The following is a 23,677-nucleotide window of genomic DNA, read 5'->3' as shown; positions in this document are numbered from 1 at the left end:
GTCAATGCCGAACAGCAGTAAAACTAGATATACCGAGGAAGTCTCTGTAGTGACTTCCTTGGTATTCTTAAGGAGCAGAGCACCTTTTTGTACATCATTCAGGTGGGTCAGTGTTTAACAGCAACTGATTACACTGCACAGCGAGAATACTATGTATGCATGCTGGCCAATGTCTATGAAGATCCATCCTTCCTCCATAATGTTTAGTTCTTGGGTGAAGCATATTTCCATCTAAGTGGTCATGTAAACAGATAAATGTATAGGTTTCTTGGTTTCTCAAGACTTAAACCTCTTCACAACAAGAAGGTCACTGCAGAGTGTGTGGTTTCCAGCCATGACATAATTGAGTCCTACTTCACTAAAGAGGGCAGTGTAACCGTGAACTTGAATAGCAAATGCTACATCAAGAATGCTGGTTCCATTCACCTAGGATTTGTCATGCAAAAAAACATTCCATTTCATGCACAGGTATTCCAACAGGACAGAACAACCAGTCAGACATCATGTGGTTCTATAGCCTATTTATCAGAACATTTCCCGGCAGCCTCATTTTGAGGTTCACAGAATTCCCATACTCTTCACGTTCTCCTAATCTCACATCGCTTGATGCCTTCATTTCGGGTAAGTCGAAGGAATAGGTATTCCACCATGACCCACCTTCAAACCCTGATGAACTAAGCATTAATGGCAGTATGAATCTACTGCCATTAATGCTTTATTCAACCAAGATTCCACTGATAGTTGTGGATGTACATACCATCAGGTGTAAATATACAGGGTGTTCGGGATAAATTTGACAGTTTCGTAAGGAAAAAGAAAATCTTCTTTGTATCTATTAAATTTAATGAATTGACAAAAAACATTACAGGCAGAGTTAATTACAATACTATCAACAAGATTTACTCAAAATAACCACCATTAGCATCGATCACAGCTTCAATCCTGCTTCGGAACCTCGAACAAGCTGATGCTACAGTCTCCCTGGGAAGGGCCGCAAAAACTGTTTTAATTTTATCCATTAACTGGGCTTTTGTATTACTGGAAGTGCGATTGGTGTCTTTTTCAACTGCGCCCCATACAAAATAATCCATGGGGTTAAGGTCTGGGGAGTTTGGAGGCCAAACATTTGGACTGGTGAAGTCGTAGAAATTTTCAGACAACCATTTTTGACTTTTCCCAGAGGTGTGGCAAGGGGCCGAATCCTGCTGCCATACATACGGCCTACCATTGGCTACCCTTGTTATCCAGGGCTTGACTACAGTGTTTAGCAACTCCACGTAGCCATCTGAAGTCAACCTGAGGCCCTCTTGGAAAAAATGCGGAGGCATCACATTGCCTTCAGAGGATACACATCCGAAAACCATCACAGTTTGGGGAAATTTAGTCTGCATTACACGAGGAATGTCCTTTGTACTGTATGCAAGCCATCTGTTATTCTGCGTGTTGTGTTTTTGTATTCAGGGAGCATTGGGCAGCAGTCGAAATATCCTTATTTTGATGGCCGGCACGAATCATCATGATACAAGTTATTCTCTTCCATGATTCAGGTGGGTTCCAGCTAACCATCCTTTCTGACATCTTGTATATGAATGAAGAAGGGTCCAACCTTTTAAATGAAGAGAAGTGTGTGTTAATACATGTAACTTACGGAAAAATATAATTAATTATAAATATGTCAAATTTATCCCGAACACCCTGTATATATTTCTTTGTTAATAAACCTGTTTACTCCCTAACACATACTGTTTAGTTATTCAGTACTTTTTTTTTTGTGTCATACTGTATTTTAATGTGATGATGCAGAAGGAAACTATAAATCGTCTGCTACAATAAGAATCAAATGACTATTAGCTAAAAGTACATATGTGACTTTAACATAAGTATGTTTAGCTATCTTCAAAAATAAACAAAAATATTTGAAGTGTACAATTTCTTGTACTTATCAAATTAATATAAAAAATGGTGTCAACACGTTTTTCAGTATTTGGTGTGAAGATTGACGTTGCAATGTTATTGCAATTCTTACTCTTAAATCCAATTTGTTCAACTTCATTAACCACCCAAATGGTCACACAGATAAAATACACCAAAAATATATGCTTCATATCCATATTATTTCTATAATATTCAAAAGTTATATTGAATGTAACTTTTGAATATTTGTTCACTTGTATATCCATACAGGATAAACTGATAATATCTTCATTCTGAACTATTTGAATTTTCTGCATTTGGAATCACCAGAGCCCATAAAAGGGACACCTTTACAGATATACAATTCTCTTTTAGTCCTCTGTAAGTCAATCAGCCAATCAATTCAGTTCATACTTTTATGATAAGGTTTGTATTAACTATTTAACTTTAGACTGACATTTTTTTTTAAAAATAAAACAAACATATGAATATTAGAGAACACTCATAGTACAATCAGTACCAACAGTGTCCTTTAGATGGAAAAAGTCCTGGGTTGAAATCCTGTTTGGATATGAAAAACCTTCTTATAAGGGATTTGCAACCCAAGGTAAATCGATCTCATATAGGTGTCATTTTTTCCTCACCTGAATAGCATCTCACATAACAGGCAAAAACTGACTAAAGAACACAAGTAATGACAGGCATAGAACACTTCAGTATTCAGATAAGATTAACTGTCCTATAAGAGCATGCAATTTGGTTTATATCAAGCAAAATTAGTTGGCCATGACATTTGGGAGCTTAATAGGCAAAAGGGAAGATGAGATAACCACTGCACACAGCTACTAAGAAATCCTGGAGTTAAAAAAAAAAAAAAAAGAAAAGAAAAGATAAAGGTTCTGATCACTCATCCCCAACTACATATTTACGCCAAGAAACATTAATATTAAAGCTATTCCACTTAGTGATTTAAAGATGTAAATATCTTAGTGCTCCTATTTAGGGATTAAAGATAACCAGATCTTATATATATATATATATATATATGGGAAGACTGCATATAAAAAGCAGATGGGTATTTATTCTTCAAGTGTTGAATACACATAGAACATACTATGAGAAGGTTACTCATGCAGAGAAAGAATGGACACATTATGCATTAATATGTCAATGCATGAAACCTTTTATGGTAATGCCTTTTCAGAGTTCACATTTGGATAAATCATCCTTAGCTCAAAGCATCTTAGTATCAGGGTTCAAATTAAACCATTGTTCTGCCTATACAAAGCACAACTTATTATGCAGGCTGCCTCTAGCAATTGGTCCATTCATTTACCACTAACCATGCAAAAAAAACCTAGTTCTCATGTCCTTGCTAACAACTTCCAGTTCAATACAAAACATGAAAAGTATGGATGGCCCCCGGTTCTCCTATGAATTGAAACATTTCTTCTGCATCAATCCTATAAAATCCCTTTAGTGACATATGTTTATATCAATCATATTCCCTCTATTCCACCAATCAACTAAACTTAACAAAATTTAGATTTTGTAACCACAAAACCTAGGTGACCAAATCTGTGCACAGGAGTTCAGATGTGGTCATATCAACTTATAAAGGAATAATAACCTCACTCACTTGTCAAGGTTTTCTTCAAAATTCAAGTGATCCTTTGAACTATTTTGTCTGCATTGTATTATGCTTCCAAAATTCAACTCCTGTTCCCCATCACCCACAAATCCCTAACCTCAATTTTCTGCAATCTAGTTCCATGATTACATGTAAATCTTTTCATCCCAAAGTGAACAAACTTTCACTCTGCCACATTAAACTGACAACCATTATATCATGCCCACAATGTCAGTTCATTTAAATCATCCTGCAAGATCTTTATATTGCTTGACCTCCCTAGTTTTGCATTATCATCAAACAATGAGATTGCTCATCATCAAACAATGAGACAATGAGATTCAAATTATTTCCTATATCATTAATGTGTAAATTAAATGAAACTGAGTAATCATTATGGAACTATGGGAACATAAATTAGAAGGAAGAAAGGGCTCATAGGAGCAAAGAAATGGAATTTATCCATCTAATGAGAGAAAATTAGCGAACACAGCAAGTGATGATGGGGACCCAATGTTTGAGAGTGCTGGATTTGGCGATAGCATCTAAGAATTTATTCATAACAAATGCTACTTTGCCTCCAACTGGAAGAGTGCATGTTTTGACCTGAGAAGTGTCTAAGGATATAGAATCTTCAATTATGGGGGGTATATGTGGAACCATGAATGGTAATCATGACTAACACAGGAGATAGCTTAGCATAGTGCCATGGTATAAAAAAACAAAGAAAGGATGACAGTCATTTTTGCTCTGAACATCTGTTTTTCTAAACTTTCATCTCCCATTCTGTTTAAGTGACATCCATGTGATGAAGCCATCTTACATTGACTCTCCTTACACATCCTTGAAATATTAATAATGCCAATACTTTTCTGATATCTTAGTTTCTTGTCTTTGAACAAATATTATATTTCTGATCTAACTCTCAAATCATATGTTCCAAATGGTTTTATTACCATCTCATATATTACTAATTTGGGATCTTGGGTGATTGATTTCTCTCTTGTTAACATTATAAATATTATATTATAAATATTTTCAACCTGGTTTCTCTACCATACCAGTATTACTTATTCTATTATCTATTCCAATTCAGTCTGCAGCATTCACTAAAAATTGTGCTTATATACTAAAAGGGTATCTGTTCTTGAGGTTCAGTACTGAGAATGAAATTGATGTTTTCTGTTTATTGCATATTTTCAGAGTTTTATTTAATTTTTATCATTAATGATTTTTATAAATTTGTTACAGCAATCATCAGATTTATTTAAGAGAATTACATTGTTCAGAATTGTAAAGAACTAAGTCTATTATTCTCTGTTTGTATATCAGGTTTAATAACATTTTTCTTAACAACCAAACTCATCATGATGTGTATATACACCAAGATTGCCAGAGATGCAAAAGATCCATTATAACTGCAATACTACTATGAAATAACATGAATGTGAAGTTTAAGTGAATTGTCATATTTCATCTGTATTTGCATTTAGGTGGTTATTAATGATAATGGTAATTTGTTGAGAAGCCACTAATGCCAGATCCTATGCCCTGGAAATGTCAAGTGCAACAGCACAAGTTTCTCCAGACCTTTCCATGATGCATGCTCAAAGGTGAGTGATGTAGGCCAGAATATCTCATGTGTAATTAGATTGGCAAAATACATACTGGTTGTCACTAATTAGCTAACAGTTCTTCAAATCTAAAAGAAGTTGACTATTTATAACATTTTCTATTACTTTGGACCAAACTAATATATTAGTTTTGTCCAAATGGTAGATCATTTATCAGTTTTTAAGGAATTGGCTGTATATGGACTTGCTTCTATGCTGTAGGGTGGACACCAGCTGAGTGTAATATAGTACACAGATGATAAATAAGGTGTTAGTTTAGGTGCACATCTCTTGATAAAACCTGCATACCAAAAAGACTGCTAGTCTTGATGGGATTCCATCTGGACTAACAGCCTTTTTTGTATTCTGGTTTTTCGAATCATCTGATGCCTTTCTAATGGAATTCTACAGGAGGGATGCGATGCAATGTTCTAGATAAAGAAAGAGATTATATACCTTGGCATTCATGGAGGAGTTGGAAGAGAGGAATGAAGCCAGGACATCAGCATATCTCTAGGGAATGATACAATGCTACCATTAGGGTGAGAAAGAGGAGGAAGCACACAAACAAAAGCTGTACACAACAGCTTTGACAAAGGACCAGAAAGCATGATTGCCATCAGCACAGTTTGTGAGTTTTCTACATTTAGCCATATCAGAGTCAGATTTAGACCTTTTAATGATGGTTTTAGTTTTACAAGAGTTCTGGGCAACTATGTAAGCTATGAACAAAACTGGGATTTTTGTCTCAATTCACTTAGGATGAGAGGCTGTTTTCTTTTCCTAGAGGTATTACCAATGGAAAACAATGGCTTAGATATAAGATGGGAATTCTGAACAGAGTGAGGAATAAAGCCTCCATTCCAACATGGATTATTTCTGTAACAAGATTACAACAAGCATTTGGATCTGGAGGATGGAAAAGGTAGCCTGACCATGGAAAGGAAATTCTAAATGAATTTAAGATTTCCCATTTAGCATCAGTGTAGTGCCAAAGTATATGAGGATGTGAATGACTGAGGAAAGGGCATTCCACCAGAGATGAAACTTGGATGAGACTGATCTGAATTACTAAGAGTAGCAGTCATCTCAACAGCACACCTGGAAGAACTAATTAAGAAAAGATCTGGAGCGTCAAGTGAGTGAAGAGGATTGTCAGGAATTCTGGTAGGGAAATGAATGATTTCAGATAACTGCTTATAGCAAAAATCACTACCTCTCTTTCAGCTTGGTCGATGGAAATGGAGAAATGGAAAACTAGTTTGATTTGTGAACATGAAAGTCATCAAGGAAGATGAATTCACTGTTTGGAAATTTGGTTAATAAGATGAATAATAAAAAATGAAGTAAGGTCGTTATAAGGTCAGAAAGAAGGCCAAAATAAGGAGATTCTAGATTAGGCATCCTTTGGCAAGGAATATCAGCTCATACAAGTACCTCCTTTGTGGCAGAAGGAATCATAGATATAATTTGGACAGTTAAGACGGGCCCAATGTTGTTTTGGCAGAGATTTGGAGATAAGTCAAAAACAGAACGTTCAGATGCCTGATGGTGATGATACACATAATTTAAGTTAGTATTAATGGCATGAATGTTGAAGGGAGGGGGGATATAGAAGAAAAGAAATTTTTTTTATAAGATTTAATGAGTTTTTCAAGGAATTTCTGAGAGAAGTTAATTTAACTGCAATGATACTATACATATATTTCATTCACACACACACATATATATTAAGATAGTATTTATGGATAAATACCACCTTAACCAAAAAAAAGAAGTCATTAAAAACTATCTGAAAGTTAATATATAAATAAATTAAATATAAATCTTATAAATAAATAAATGCACATTTTATTTTTTTATTTTATTTTTGGTATGTAGGAAATAATGCAAAATAATCTCGATCATTAGAAGTGAATACCAGCAGATTACAGTGCCACCAACAGCAGCATAAATAGTGAATATTCTGTATATTTATGTGTATTCCTCAGTATTCAGATATGACAAATATTCTAGCAAAAATTTGCTTCATAAATGTGAAGATATTAGAAGAAATGTTTCAGTATAGTGAATATTCATAAATGGCAAGTTCATAGGATAAATATATTATAATACTGTTTTTATAATATTATAATTAATATAAAGTATTATAATAATGAAACACTTTAAAGCAGGAGTGTCAAACTCAATTGGACTGTGAGTCATTTGCCACAAAAGTGCATCTGAAGTGGGTTGCAAAAAATTTTCCAACTAAAATAAAAAAGCTGCACTAATTAGAATCACAGGGAAGTGAAAGAATGAGTATAAATAAACTGGAAAAATAATAATGAAAACTTTATTTATTCTAGTCATTACAAGACATATAAAATAATAGTATAATGATTATGACAACTCAAAAAAAATAAAGAATACTTTTATTATATTAATATTTACAACATATAGCATTGAAATCCAAACTAAACCGAAATTAAATTTTATTTGGACAAATCAAATATTTATACAGTCTAAAAAAGTATAAAGTCTCATTAATAACCATCACAAACATTTACAGAGTCTCCTGTTTGATTCAAATTTTTTGTGTTTGTGTTGAAATAAAATACTTCTATTTTGGAGAATTTTTTAAATGTCAATGATAATATTTTGGGATAAAAAAATATATACTTCATAATATAATTATAATAATTTTAAGTAATTTAATTGTAGTACTTTATTTTTTCCCAACACTTGACAATGTTTATTGTTAACCAGCTTGTCAAAATTTGGACTCAAAGATTAAGGGCATATGATTTTCATTATGGCAGAAAGATTGATATCAGTTAGTCTTGATCTGTGGGCTTTTTTGTTGCCTTTCATACATAAGAATAATTGTTCACATAAATAGGTGCTTCCAAAATAACATAGAATATTTGCTGCAAACTTTTTATTTCCAGATATTTTTGACCTAAATAAGTGCATATTTTTGGAACACCAACTTCTTGGTATTTCTCTTTTAGAATGGAATCATTTTGGAAATCAATAAGTTCCATTTGAATACAAATAGGAGCTTTTTCGAAATTAAAGGACCAGTAAAATAAGAAAAACTTCTTCTTCTTGCTCCTTAAAATCTTTAATTGCCTATCTAATTCTTCTTTAATCTTTTTCTAGTTTGGGAAAATATTAAGAAAACGTAAAACTTTGATTCCTACTGTTCAACTGTTCCTATTGTTCAACTGTAGGAAAGTCATTTAGAATATTCTCTTTTAAATGATTTTGAAACAAAACCAACTTACATCTAAAACTTGCCAGTGCATCATACATGTGTGTTATTAACTGATCTTTCCCCTGAAGTCTGGCATTTAAATCATTCAAATGTCTTATCAACTAAGAATGCTAGAAATGCAACATCATGATTTTTCATTTCTAGGAACAATTTGATCTCCTCTAAAAGTAAAAAAAAGCTTTCTAGAACCTTATGACAAGATAACCAACAAATCTCTGTGTAAGGTAGCCCTTCAAATTCACTCTTCAAGTCATTAAGAAATTGTGCAAACTGGCGGTGAGTGAGGCCTCTGGATCGGATGAAGTTCACAGTATTTGTTGAAGGCTTGAGTATGCTGCTCATTTCCAACACTTTGGAGCACAGGACCTGCTGATGAATAATGCAGTGGAAAGATTGCAGTTTTGGAATGTCTGGATACATTTCCTTTAACTTTGCTGCAAGTCTTGGTACAAAACCTTTATTTTTGCCTGTCATTACTGGAGCACCATCGATTGTCACAACTATGAGCCTGTTCAGAAGAAGTTGGTATTTTTCCAAAATGCTCCACAAGGCATCATAAATGTCTTTTCCTGTAGCAGTTCCACAAATGGGTATCATTTCCAAGAACTCTTTAGTATTCATACTGTCATCACAAGCCCGAAGAAACAGAGCAATTTGAGCCATGCCATGAATATCAAAACTTTTGCCAAGTGCAACTGAAAAGCATTGTACATTTATAGATATTTCTTACAACTGGTCACGCAGATTATATGCCATTTTGGTTATTCTTTCGATAATAGTATTTCTGGACAAAGAAATATCACAAAATACTTGCACATTTTTGGGACAGATGTTTTCGGCTGCTTTTATCATACACTCCTTAACCAAGGAACCGTCACTAAAAGGTTTGGAATGTTTTGCTGATAAATAGCTGATTTCAAAACTGGCTCTCACTACTGATTCATTGTCTTTCATAATTTTTGAAAATACTTGTTGCTGACTTTGAAGAGAATTCTTCATACTTTTTAATTTTTCTTCTTTCAGTTTACCCTCAAAGCATGAATATTGTTCTTTGTAAATTTTATCGTAGTGCCTTTTTATATCATATTTTTGGCGACACTAATTGTTTCGTTATAAATAATGCACACAGTTTTATCTTTTGTTTCAGTGCAGAAGTAATTCAATTCCCATTTTTCTTGAAATTTTCTCCCCTCATCAGCATTTTTTCTTTTTCTTGTTGTCTTAGAAAGCGATATTGTTTGGGTGAATAAATATATTATTAATAACAATTTTTATAAAAATGTTTTTATATAATTGCTGCATTACTGTGAAAGGGATCCTCTCACAGCTAGATTAACATTGCAAGGTTGTCAATGGATCGTGTTCGGCGCACTACATGTGCTTCAGAGATCACTGATTGACTGTAGGGCAATTATAAACCCTTGTAGCCTGGATTCACATGGGCGCATATGCTGCACATCATGTGAACAGCTGCTAGCCAATAGAATTAAATTTTTTTCAGCAGGCTACCCACAGCGTGCTATAAATTAACAATGAAAGCACAAATATAATTTACAATTGATCAGGATCTGATCTAACATTCTAATTGTGATATAAAGTTTTATTATTGTAATTATATTATCGCAAGTTGTTGCATCCATATTGTAACTATAAAAGTTAAAAGTTGTACGAACATGAATAAATCGAATGTTTAAATCAACATTTCTGTTTTATTATAAAGAAGAATCATTGTTTTTTTTTGTATTTTCTTGGTGAATAAATTTAAAAGAACTGGATTTGTGTGTGATGAGGAGAGAAGAGGATGCCGAAGGACAGCACGTGAAAGTACTGAACTAGTTCAAGAAATGTTCAAAGAGAATTCAACATTATTAGTTAGAGAGAGAGATCTCAAAAACACTAAACATACACAAGATATCAGTTTACAGAATTTTGCATTCAACACTGATATATATATATATATATATATATATATATATATATATATAAAAACATACTACATCCAACTGTTGTATGACTGACATAAAGATTATCCATTTCAAGCAGCAATGTGTGCAGAAATTGTCAATCAAATCCAAAAATAACAGCTTAATGGACCACATCAACATAATTGTCATATCTAGGCATCCAAAGAGCCTCTAGCTCGGTCAGTGTAGACGAAGCCCTTTGGTCAGGAAGACCTGGGTTTGATTCCTGTCAGTGACGTGAGGAACCTTTATCTGGTCTCTTTCGACTAAAGATGAGTTAGCCTGTCTCATATGGAGGTGGGGGTTCACCAGAAACTCGGGTTTTTCATCCCCAAGAACAGGCAAACCGACCCCATGAACACACATGGATTACAGTCATGAATACGTCCTAGCCATATGCCAGTCCCGAGCCTGGATAAAATTGGGGGGGGGGAAGCATTGGTGAACTACCCTGTAAAAATCTCACTAGGAATACTTTGTGGGCAATGCCAAAGTCACCTACGGTCGGAAACAACTGAAAGGGAAAACCAGGAAGCTTACAAAAAATCACCTAAGTTGCCACAATGACAAAGAGACTTCCTAAAGTAAACTTGAGGCTCAGGATGATGAAATCAATAATTTATAGACTTCTTTTGTAGAAGCAACAGTCACAAGAACTGTGTGCCTTGGTATGCTTCACCAGTTTCTTGAACACCAACTTCTTGATGATGGTGTCCTTGAAAGTATAGTGTTTCAGCAAGATGGAGCATTATGTCATTACACTACAGCAGTTCAAGAGGCACTTTCTGAATCAATGGATCAGGCATGGGGGACTTAGATCTTGGGAAGTGCATTTTCTAGATTTAACTCCCATAGATTTTTTTTTTGCTTAGGGTTTCATAAAATCAAAGGCTTATCGCAAAAGGGTTCAAAGCATCTAATCTTAAAAAATGTATTTGGGAGGCAGTACATGAAATTACCCCCAAAACACTTGCGAATATTTTCTGCAATGTGGCTGAGTGATTTGAAATTTGCAGGGACACTGATATAGCACGCGTGGAAAGCAATAATTCAAGTCTTGACCTTTTAATATAATATTTGTTTTCAGTTTCAAACTTAGATTTTGCATAAAAATAAATCTGTAATCATGCTATTAAACAATCACCTCAAATTAACTGAATTTTACAAAAATATGAAGTAACTTTTAAGACACCTTGTATTTTATCTAAATTTTCAAACAACTCAACTAACCACTGAATACAATATAATTTAACTAACATGTTTATACATTTAAAAAAATGTCTTTCAAAATAAAGAAATAAAAAAAAAAAAAAAAAGTAAGAGCCACAAAATGCAGAACTATCACCATTCTTCTAATGATTACTGCATAATTAAGCTGTCCTGATCAAAAGACAAAATTAGGTCAACAATTAATCAAGAGCCAGATAACTGAAAAATGAATGTATTATATTGTATATATAAGTAATTATTTATTGCAAAATTTTAAATGAAAATGCACCAATAAAGGGAATCACAGAAATTGTTCTTGTGTGAACAAATAGATTACCATTTAATTTGGGATGGTAACATTTACCAAGAAACCACACTGGGGAATCGCTTCTAAAATTTGCATCTCTTTTCACCCTCCAACCTGAAAGAGAAAAGTTGATTCATGTAATGCAGGAAATAGAAATTAGTCATCACATAAAGTGAAAAACAGTAATGCAATTTTTTTTTTTCATGTTGACTAAATAATTAAATTTCACATCATTCATATACTGACACACACACCATACATCCGCACACACAATGTGTGTGTGTGTGTGTGTGTGTGTGTGTGTGTGTGTGTGTGAGGGAAGAATAAAATTGTACAAATGTGATGAGTTGCATTCGAATGGCTTTGGAGTGCGTGCACTGGAGGAAGTGTTGCTGGATGGAAGTACAGTGTGTGATGCATGCAGGAGATCAGAAGTAAGAGATAGTGTGAAAAATCAGGAGATCAGAAGTAAGAGATAGTGTGAAAAATCAGGAGAATGGTATTGAAGAGACAGAAGCGCTTGGCAGCGGAAACAGTAATAGTATGAGAGATGAAGAGAGAATGGGAATGCAAGAGGAACAGGGAAATGGACAGGCACACATGGCACAGGAAGAGTGGATGTTGAAAGTGGCAGTGAATGTGCATATGAAGACGGAGTATATTGCAATGTGGGTGAGGAAGATAAGACAGCAGATGTATGTGGTAAGTGGTACAAAGGTGATTGGGCAGGTGTGGTGGGTAAATCATAACCAACAAGTGGCTTGGATAGGACTGGTTATTAGATATAAGAATGAATTACTGTCTTTGTTTACAAATGCCAGAAGTATCAGAAATAAGGGAGACGAAATGGTTTCACTGAGTTTATTCACCCTCAAAATCATTGGAATAAGTGAAACATGGTTGAATGAAGATGATACTCTAACGGGAATAGAAATGGAAGGATACAGGATTTTTCACGAAGATAGAAAGGACAAGAAGGGAAGGGGAGTGCTGATAACAGCAGGGAGAATTATGTCCACATAAGGTAGACAGTAAAGAGGGAATTAGTGGCAATGGTTATGAGGCAGTATGGTGTAATGTGGAGGTTGAGGGGAATACATATTTAGTTGCATGTTGCTATAGGCTTGGGAATGTGGAAGGTGGTGATGAAGAAATGTATATACAACTTGGATTAGTGAACAAAGGAAGGATAATTATTATGTGTGATTTTAGTATGGCAGTATAGGTTGAAATGAAGAAATAGCATTTGGGAATAAGGAAAATGAATTTCTCGAGTTCTTGAGAGATAACTATCTCAGGCAGCATGTAAAGGAGGGCATGAGACAATCTACAGTTATAGATCTGATCATCTGATCATTATAGATCATCAGAGGACTCAATTCTGAGTGGGATTTCGCACTTTCCTCCAGTTGGTGAGAGTGATCAAGTGATCACCTGGGTTGGTTAGCCATAATGTAGACTTTTATGAGAAAAGGATATATGTGGAGTTATAAGTTAAGTTTGGTGATTATGACAAGCTTAGAGTTATAGCATGGAATGAGGAGTTGAGTGGTAAGGAAATAAATACATAACAGCATCAATGCATGAATGTATTCTGAAGGCCAAAAGGCTAAATAAAGTAGGTGTAAAATGGATGAATAGGGAGCTTAAGCATGCTTTGGAGGCACTATAAGGTGAATAATGGAAATAATCAATAACATGAAGAGTATAAAGAACAAGCAAAGAGAGTGACTCAGTAAGGAAAACAAAAGTGCAGTATGAGCAGAAATTGACAAATCAGACAAAGAAAAACCCTAGAAAGTTTATTTTAGATAATGTGGCAAGCAGAAGGGAAAATGATCAGGGTAAGATGATGTTAATGGATGAAAATGGCAGAATAGTAACTAATGCAGAAGACATTGTTGAAGTAATCAGCGTTCAATTTATAAGGGTGTTTCATCCTGATCAGGGTGGAATCATGAGGAACATAACTGTAGAGGATGGCTTAATTGCGAATCAGCAGGAGGTATTTCAGGAATTTATTTATTCTTATGGCAAAAGCAGCTACAGGTCAATGTCCAGACTAGAAAGCCAATCCATGGCCTCATCTGTCACCTCGTGGATGTTCTGGAGGCCACCACCATAAAATTGGCAGGCAGTCATTCACAATATGAGAGATCGTCTGGGCCACAGGGGAAGTCACAATAAGAGTGGTCTGATAGTCTCCATTTATGCAGTAGGCAGCCACATCTGCCCTGGTTAGTTCTGATCCTGTTGATAGATGACCAAGTTTTCCTAGGAAGGGCAAAACCAGGCTGCAGAGCAGAGAGATCTTCAACCAGGAAACCATTTGTTGGAAGATTGTTGGACCAATGTTCTCTCCACATGTCAGCTATTGATGGTAAGGTAGCTGAAGATAGTTCATCCATGGACTAGAAAGGTTTTGTGATTTTAGATGAGTACTAGGTGGATTTATGACAGTCTGGTGCAGGAGTGGGTTGCTCATTACTTCATTAAATACTTTAATAGAGGCTTGTCTTCTCAGTATATTTGGTGGAGCAATGTTAGATAGGACAGGCAGCCACGGGAGAGGGATGCTTCTCAGTGTCCCACTAATTGTGCATATGGTTATTTAGCTGGGTGTCTATAATGTTAGTGTGCACATTTCTTTCCCGGACAGGGGCACAGTATTCTGCTGCAGAGAATGCAAGGGGTAGTGCAGACAACCTTAAGACATCAGCACCACAACTCTAGGCTGTTCCAGCAAGCCGTAAGATGATATTATTTCTCATTTTAACTTTGCTGGACAGGTTGGTGATGTGCCTTTTATAGGTTAGACTTCTGTCCAGGATCACTCCAAGGTATTTCGGGCGAGGCTCATGTTCTACCATTTTGTCACAGAAAGAGAGGTTAAGGTGTCGATTCACCTCTGTGTTGTTCAGGTGGAATGCTGTGGACACAGAATTTGTTTGATTTGGCTTCAGGTACCACTGCTTGAAGTACACCCCCAGGATGTTCAGGTCTGTGTTCAAGGTTGTTTCCAGGTTGGCAAAGGAGGTAGACTGGTGTAGGATAGCGAGATCATCAGCATACATATATTTGCTTGAGCTGGTATGTGGTAAGTCAGACATGTAGATGTTAAATAGTAAAGGAGATAACACAGAGCCCTGTGGAAGAATCTGGGCATGCTCTTTTTCCACCAATATGGACCTGGATCTTTCTGTTGGAGAGAATGGATTCAAAAAGCTGAAAAGTTGTTTTACACCTTATGATATTGCTATGCTTTAGGAGGAGGAGGCCCCTGATCCAGACCGTGTCATAAGCTGATGTTATGTCGATGAAAGTGACTTTGGATTTAAGTTTCTTCTGTAAGCCTGCTTTAATCTGTGTTTGTCAGGGCCAGAACCTGGTCAAAGCAACTTCTTTGCGTCCTGAAGCCAGCTTGTTCAATCGAGAGTACCCTCTTTCGATGGGTAGAAAATGTTATTTAATAATAATATAAATGTTATTAGAAGTGGAGAAATTCTTTTAAGGAGAATTCGTTCAAAGAGCTTAAAGGTGGAGCAAAGCAAGGAGATAAGTAGTAGATTTTTGACATTAGTTGGATCTTTCCCTGGTTTGGCACAGCAATTATTTTGGCTTCCCACCATATTTGACATTGTTGGCTGAGATGTTTTAGAAACTTGGGGAGGATACCATCCACTCCTGCGGCAATGCCATTCTTGGTGAGTTTTAAGGCTTCCTGCACCTCTGCAAGAGAAACTAGCTGTACAAGTTCAGAAAGCTCGGAGGCCATCTTCAGATTTTTTCTGATGGAAGATTGCACAGTTATTTTCCTGATAGAGCTGGAACTTATCTTGGAGGTTTTCAGTAAGCGGTTAGCCATTTAATCAGGAGTCATCTCTGGTGGTTTGTATGTAGTCGGTTCTGCCCCCTCCCCCCATTTTCTCAGAAGTGACCAGCTTTTCTGGCTAGATTTAGTGAAGTCAAGTTCATGGATGATTGAGAACCATCTTTCCTTTCTGTTGTTGCTATGAGCTCCTTGGCAATAATAGGGTCTTCGGTTTTTTTATATTTGGCTAAAAGTTCCTTGGTATCCCTATTCCAGCATGGGATGTATTGTTTTCTGTAGTCTCTAGGAATAGAGGCTTTGGCTGCAGTTTTGATTAGTTTAACAAATCTGGGATAGCAATTAGGGGTGGGTGGTATTGCTGTAATGATTTGCTCAATTTGTTTTTCAAATATATTCAGGTTGGATCTGCAAAGGTTCCATCTAACAATTGGTGTTCCACTAATGATTGGAATTGATGTACCTGTCTCTATTAGTGTAGAACAATACTGACTGTTAGGGAATCTGTTGAGGATGATTTGAGGAAATAAGTAACCTTGATGTCAATAAGGTGATAGGATTTGATGACATATCACCATGCATCTGAAGGGAATGTTCCAGGGAACTGGCAGTAGCACTGGCATGCCTTTAATAAGTCTTATAACAGCACAAGTTACAGAGGAGTAGAAGGATGGGAAAATTGTTCCACTGCATGAAGGTGGTGATAAGAAAGTAGCTTCGAATTATAGGCCAGTCTGTATATCTGGAGCTGTAAAGATACTGGAGTGAGAGAGTTTCATAAGAAGTAGGATACAGAAATAGGTTGATAACAGCAGTATTCTCTGTGGGTATCAGCAGGGGTTTGTTAAAGAGAGATCATGATCAATTTCCCACCCCCCTAAGGATTAACTTCATCCCCTTTGGAGAGGTAGATTTGCTATAACATCTTGAAGCGCAGTGACATGTATAAGAAGAGCTCCTGATTGGGATAAGTTTTCTAGGAATAATTAAATATATATGAGTAATTATTCGAGTAAGAGAGGCTGTAAATGTTGTGCGCTACCAGTTTTTATCAGTGTGGGGGATTTTTTTTTGCCAAAACATAATTACAAAATCGTTAGCAAAAAACGGTGACGGTATTGTCATTCCATGACTTTAATTTAGATTTCAGTTGTTTCATTAAGGGTGAGGTCTGTTATATGTATTCTTTCGATTACATAAAGATTTGTGGATATTTGGTGAGGATGGAAGGAGGGTGTGTGTGTGTGAAGTGTGACCCGAACGAGGAATTGATGAATGCAAATATTAAATTGATGACAGAAAGTGTTAGTAGCAAGATTGTCGCGGGGAAAATGGGTGCACGTTTGAAAGAGAAGGACGGTGAGAAAGAGAGGCGAAAAAATGTTAAAAAATCAGTAAAAAATGAAAAAGAGCAATTTGAAAACCGTAACAGATGTTAAAAGGGACAAAAGTGAGGTGAGAGCGGTGGAAGGAAACGAAATTGAGAGAACAAATGAAACTAGAAATGGCGTGACGCAGAAATCGAAAGTGAAAAAAATCGAAAGAATGGATGATAGCGAAAGTTCGACGCATGTTGAACTGAAAGAACAGAAACAAAGAAAGATGAATGAGTGTGAAAATGGGAAGAATGATAGCGAACGTTGGATGCATGTTTGACCGAAAGTACGGAAACAAAGAAAGATAAATGAGTGTGAAAATGGGAAGAATGATAGCGAACGTTGGACGCATGTTGAACCGAAAGTACAGAAACAAAGAAGGATGAATGAGAGTGAAAGTGAGAAGAGGGGATTGAGAGTTAGAAAGTGAGAAAGATTGAACGATAGAGAGAATTTGTCGTGAGATTCGGAAGTTGAATTGGATTGGATGAGGCAAGAAATGAAATGGATGCGGAATGAAATTAAGAAAATTCGGGTAAAAACTATTAAAATAAATGATGATGGAATGAAAGAGTTAACGAAAGATGAGTGAGTAGCGTTGTATGGCGACTCCATTATTAAAGGTGTGCTAGAGGATAAAATTCACAAGATATGTTTTCCAGGCGGAAAAATGAGTAGAGTGATTGAGGGATTGGATATGAGACAGGAGCGAGCAAAAGAGATAATTATATTAATAGAGATGAATGATTTGAGAGAGAACAAAGAGCGTGTCAGTATGAATATCAGGAGGATACATAGAAGGATAAAAGAGAATAGTGTGACAGGAAGGGTAGTGAGCGTGTTGCCTAGGTATGACTGTGGTGAAATGAGGCAGAGAGCAAGGATTATGAATGATATACTGGCTGAAATGTGTGAGGAGACGGGAGTACAGTTTGTCCATGTGTGGAAGGAGTTTGAGGGACGAAGTGAGCTGTATGGGAGCGATGGACTGCATTTGAGAGGTTATGGTGCGAGTTGCTTGGAGAGACTGCCGCTGGAAGGTAGAGAAGTGAATAGAGAGAATGAATCAGATCGAGTGGGAAGTGATGTGGAAGAGTGGGAGAGTAAGACAGGAGAGATTGAAGAGGTGGTTATGAATGGGAAAGTGAGTGGTATGAGTATAGAAAATGAGAGAATGGGTGTGCAAGAGGAGCAGGGAAACAGGGAGGCTCAGGGTGGACAGGGGTACACAGCATGAGAAAGGTGGATGCTCCAAGAGGAGGTGAGCATGTGTAGGCAGGAAAGGAATGGGATGACCAGGGATCAAGAGCAAACAGTTGGAATTGAAAAGGGTTTTAAAATGAAGAAGCAGAAAGGGAAATGGCCCCAGTCTAGCATGGAGAGATCACATCAAGTGAGTGGTAGTATCAGTGGAACTAGTTGTAGATCCAGAAATGAGTGGTTGTGTTTGTATACAAATGCTAGAAGTATAAGAAACAAGGCAGATGAAATGGTTGTACTGAATGCATCTGTTCACCCAAAGATTGTCGGAATAAGTGAGACATGGTTGGAAGAGGATGACATCCTGACAGGAGTGATGTATGATGAAAAGGGTATGATGTGTTTCGTGAGGATTGAAGGAGTAAAAAGGGAGGGGAGTGCTATTGATGACAGAGAAAGAGTTATGTCCATATAAAGTGGAGATGCAAGATAGCAATAGGGCCAGTGGTTTTGAGGCAGTATGGTGTGAGATAGAGGTGAATGGAATCAAATACTTGGTGAGATGTTTATAGGCCAGGTAATGTGGATGGTGGTGATAATGAAATGTACAATCAAATTAGCCGAGTAAATAAGAAAAGGGTGATCATTATGGGTGATCTTAATTATGGCAATATAGACTGGAATGATGAGATAACAACTGGAAGTAAAGAAAATGAGTTTCTCGAGTTTTTGAGGGATAACTACCTCAGACAGCATGTAACAGAGGGCACACGAGGATTGAGGGTCTTGGATTTGGTCATCTCATCAGAGGATGTAATTGTAAATGAGGTGTCAAATCATCCACCAATTGGTGAGAGTGACCATGAGGTGATTACCTGGGTGGTTGCCAGCAGTGCGAGGACCTCTGTGAGAAAAGGGTATATGTGAAACTACAGGGGGGGGGTGATTATGAAGAGCTCAGGAGAAGGAGACAGCTTGCAGGTGTGGCATGGAATGAGGAGTTAGCTGGAAAAGAGATCAATGCAGCTTTGGGGATTTTCAAAAACTGTTTAGTAGATGCAATGTCTAAATGTATTCCAAGGGTGAGAAGGTTAAATAAAGTGGGTGTGAGATGGATGAATAAAGAGATTAAGCATGCGATACAGAGAAAAAGGGCAGTGTGCAGGCAGCATAAGAGAAGTGGAAATAACCAATTCCATGAGGTATACAAAGACCAAGCAAGGAGGGTGACTTGGTTGGTGAGGGTAGCTAAAGAGAGGTATGAACAGCAGTTGGCTAATGAAGCCAAAAGGAATCCTAAGGAGTTCTTTCGATATGTAGCCAGCAAAAGAAAGAATAATTATGGAAGGATGACATTGATTGGAGAAAATGGTGTAAAGACAGCTGATGCAGAATGTGTGGTGGAAATACCTAATGAGCAGTTCATAAAGATCTTTCAATCTTGTAAATGTGACTTCATGGAGGGATTGAGTGCAGTTGATGATGGGGAGGAGAGACTGACTGTAGGTGAGCAAGAGGTGTATGGGGAGTTGAGTAAACTAGTTGTTAATAAGGCTGTGGGACTTCATAATATATCACCACGTATTCTGAAAGAATGTGCCAGGGAGTTGACATCTGCCTTGACATATTTTTTTTAATATGAGACTTGCACTCGGTCAAGTTCCTAAGAAGTGCAAGATTGTGCCACTTCATAAAGGAGGTGATCGAACTCAAGCATCAAACTATAGGCCTATCTGTGTGTCAGGTGTTGTGGTTAATTTGTTGGAGAAGCTTGTGAGAACTAGGATCCAGAGTTGGGTTGATAACAATGGTATTATCTTTGATGGACAGCATGGATTTGCTAAAGGGAGGTCATGTTTTAGTAATCTACTTACTTATTATAATAAAGTGACTGCTTCCTTGGACAGAGGAAAAGGATACACAGTAATATACTTGGATTTCGCAAAGGCTTTTGATAGAGTACCTCATGATAGATTGACAGTCAAACTAGAGCAGATGGGGTTGGATTGGAGACTGGCTATCTGATAGGTATCAACAAGTTGTGTATGGGGGAGCAATATCCAGGAAAAGGAAAGTCACTAGTGGAGTGCCTCAGGGGTCTGTTTTAGGTCCATTGCTGTTTAACTTGTATATTAATGATATAGGTGAAGATTTGGATGGAGAGATATTCAGTTGTTTGCAGATGATGCAAAGTTGGGACGAACCATGAAATGTAGTGAAGATGTTGTGGCCTTACAGGAAGACTTGAATAGATTGAGTGATTGGGCACGGAAATGGGGATGTGAGTTCAATGTTGCAAAATGTAAGGTTTTAAAATTTGGAAAACAAAGATGGGATGCAGAATTTATGCTTGGTGAGAATATATTGTTGGAGGTAGAGGAAATAAGAGATCTGGGGGTGATAGTGGATAAGGATCTAAAATTTAGGGAACACATAGCCAAAATTGTGAAGACAACACAAAGGCTTCTGGGAATGATGCAGAGGACACTGCATCATTCCCAGAAGTGTAGAAGTAGGGAGATTCTTGTTCTGTTGTATAAGGCTTTGATTAGGCCACACATGGACTATTGTGCCCAGATTTGGTCACCGGGTTTTCAGAAGGATTTTCAGAAGGATGAAGAGATGTTGGAAAGGGTCCAAAGGAGACTAACTAAGGTAGTTTGTGACCTCTGGAATGTCGAGTATGAGGAAAGATTGTGAAGATATAATTTGCAGAGTCTGGTGGACAGGAGGAAGAGGGGGAGATATGAGAGAATCCTACAAGTTGGTAAGGAGTTGTTATAGGATCAATGCTGGAGAAGTTTTACAGAGAATAGTGGGAGATCAGGGGAGAACCAGAGGTCATCCCTGGAAACTGTATAAAGAGGGTGTGAGTAGGGGAGTGAGAGGAAGGTTTTTTTCTTGCAGCGTTGTGAATGATTGGAATGCCTTGCCTGAGAATGTGGTGTCTGCAAAGAGTTTGAATGTGTTTAAAACACAATATGATGAGCTGTGTGTGTGTGATAAAAGGACCTCCCAGATGAGTCTTTGACTCCATGAGGTCTTGAGGGTGGTAATAATAATATACCTTGGACAGGGGAGATGCATATAGCGATGTACTTGGATTTTACAAAAGCTTTCAATAGACTGCCACAAGACAAGCTGTTAAGTAAATTGAAACAGATTGGACTGGAAAACAGACTTCTGAGTTGGATCAGTGACTGGCTGTCAGATAGCTATCAGAAAGTTGTATATGGGGGTGCAGAATCCCAAAAGAGGAAGGTCACTGTGGTGTACTGCAAGGGTCACTTTTAAGACCACTGTTATTCAATTTGTATGTTAATGATATTGGGATGAGTTGAATAAGTGATATGCTGTTTGCAGATGATGCAAAAGTGGGGAGAGCAATGCAGTCAAGTGGATGTTATGGCCTTACAAAGAAAACACTTATTTAGGTCATCTTTGAATGTAGCTAAATAAGTGTTTTCTTTGTAATTACATGAATGTATTTACATGACTATGCAGTGTTCACACACCAAATTTAACTTAAGGATTTCAGAGCTGGGTCAGAAAAGGTTTCTCCCTTTCCCATTCTGTTTTCTAAACTTCAAAAAAGTTTAGAAAACAGAATGGGAGAGGAAAGATGAGCTAAATAAGTGTTTTCTTTGCCAGGATGGAAAGAAAAAGACCCAGAGGAAGACAAAGATTTAGGTGGATTGATACAGTAAAAAGTGCCTTAGAAGAGAGAAATATGATTTGATAATATTGGAATGTTGACAGATAACAGGCTAATCTGGGGAAAAATTGATGATGGGAAGTTTGTAATGATGTAACTTTTCACGTAATATTATCGTAAGATCCTGTACACCGCTTTTGGTATATGTCAAGAATTTGATGGTGATGATGAGATCTAGAAAAGCACATGATGAAGTGCCAAAAGAAAAGCTCTTCAATATGCTACAAATTATGTTGTAAACAAGACTACAAAATAAAACATAGTCTATATTTCAGTTATAAATAGGCAATTAGAACCACAGGGATTATAGGAAGATGGTTTGATATAAAATCAGATGCAAGACAAGGGCACATGTTATATCCACTGTTATTCATCATCTACATGGTTCACTTTGTGAGGGAAAATGTAATTTGGCTTGACATCAAAACTGGAGATGTTAATCTGAGCTCTTTTCTTCAAGAAGATGATGTTATACTTCTAAAAACATCCAGTACAAGTATTCAAGATTCCTTAACTGAATAACTGAGGAACATTGAAAACATCAGTTACATTCTGAATGGGAATCCTGTAAAACAAGTAAAATATTTCATCTATTTACACAGCACAATTTTTAGGAAAGATGTCAAATATGGAAAGGGAGTACAGAGTAAGCAGAGCTAATGAGTCAACTGAATAAGTTTATATGGAATAAAAGAGAAATTAATCAAAATAATGAACTAGCTGTATACAAGACAATGTTGAAACAATTTTAACTATGGATCTGAAAGTTATTTTTATTAAGAAATAAAAACAGCTAATCTAAGTCTGGAGAGCATAGGTATGAGTTGTAAGAAAAATTAGTTATGCCAATAGATGACATCAATGGTAAAATATTAAAAATGAAGCTCTTAAGAAGGAACTTGACATTTATAGCATTCAGAAATGTGTGAGCAGTGCTAATCGAAGATGGCCACCTAAGCAGAATGGGAGAAAAAAGGTTAGCAAAACTGATACTTAATGCAAGGATAGGAGGATAGACCCATAAGAAGTTCCAAGATAATGCAGTTAGAAGTGCATCAGAAGACAAAATATTAGATTTGACAATACTGGAGATACTTATCTAGGAGATGAGCCTCTCGCCTATAACTTAGAATTCAAGAAACTCACATACCTATAACAATCAAGTGCCTAATGTCACTGGAAATATCAGTTTGCTTTTATTTTAGGAAATGTGATGTAATACAGGTATCCCTTGATTAACGTGATTAATGAATCCCTTGATGTTATTGCATATATCAAAATTGCATTAATCAAATATAATAATCAATGGTAAAAATTACTATTCATCCATGATCAATTACTGTATTAATAATTCGTTTTATATGGTACTCTTTAAGGAAAGATAAAAAATGAATGCAAAATAAATGTTTAATAAATGCGTGTATCTACATTAGTTACTGCAATTTTTTATGAAAAAAGTTATCAAGAATCATTTGAACAGTTTTAGTTCTTTTCTTATCAGTATAAATTCTACAATAATAAACAAAATGACTCTCTAGACCCTGGCAAACATGCATTCTTCGATTAACATCTGGAACCATATTGATTACTTGCTGCTTAAGCAAGTAATCAATATGTCATCCAGTTCTTTGATTGTTATCTCTTTTGGAACTTCATCTTCA

The 23,677-nt window shown here is 36.4% G+C and overlaps 1 protein-coding gene across 2 annotated transcripts in view; it reads right to left on the bottom strand.

Moving 5' to 3' along the window:
• LOC150095602 (cysteine protease ATG4C-like) overlaps window positions 1-23,677 on the bottom strand; it is a 158,926-nt gene that overhangs the window by 121,615 nt on the left and 13,634 nt on the right. For both annotated transcript variants that reach the window (XM_090409877.1, XM_090409878.1), the window contains exon 2: window positions 11,927-12,010. In XM_090409877.1, the coding sequence (XP_090266003.1) occupies window positions 11,927-12,010 (84 nt within the window). The remainder of the gene's footprint in view (window positions 1-11,926; window positions 12,011-23,677) is intronic.

The sequence above is a fragment of the Typopeltis vanoorti genome, chromosome 20 (genome assembly GCF_054136105.1).
Source record: "Typopeltis vanoorti isolate ZY-2024b chromosome 20, IOZ_Tvanoo_1.0, whole genome shotgun sequence".
NCBI classification, from domain to species: domain Eukaryota; kingdom Metazoa; phylum Arthropoda; class Arachnida; order Uropygi; family Thelyphonidae; genus Typopeltis; species Typopeltis vanoorti.
The sequence above is the reverse complement of the archived record's forward strand: the minus strand, read 5'-3'. Positions and strand labels throughout refer to the sequence as shown.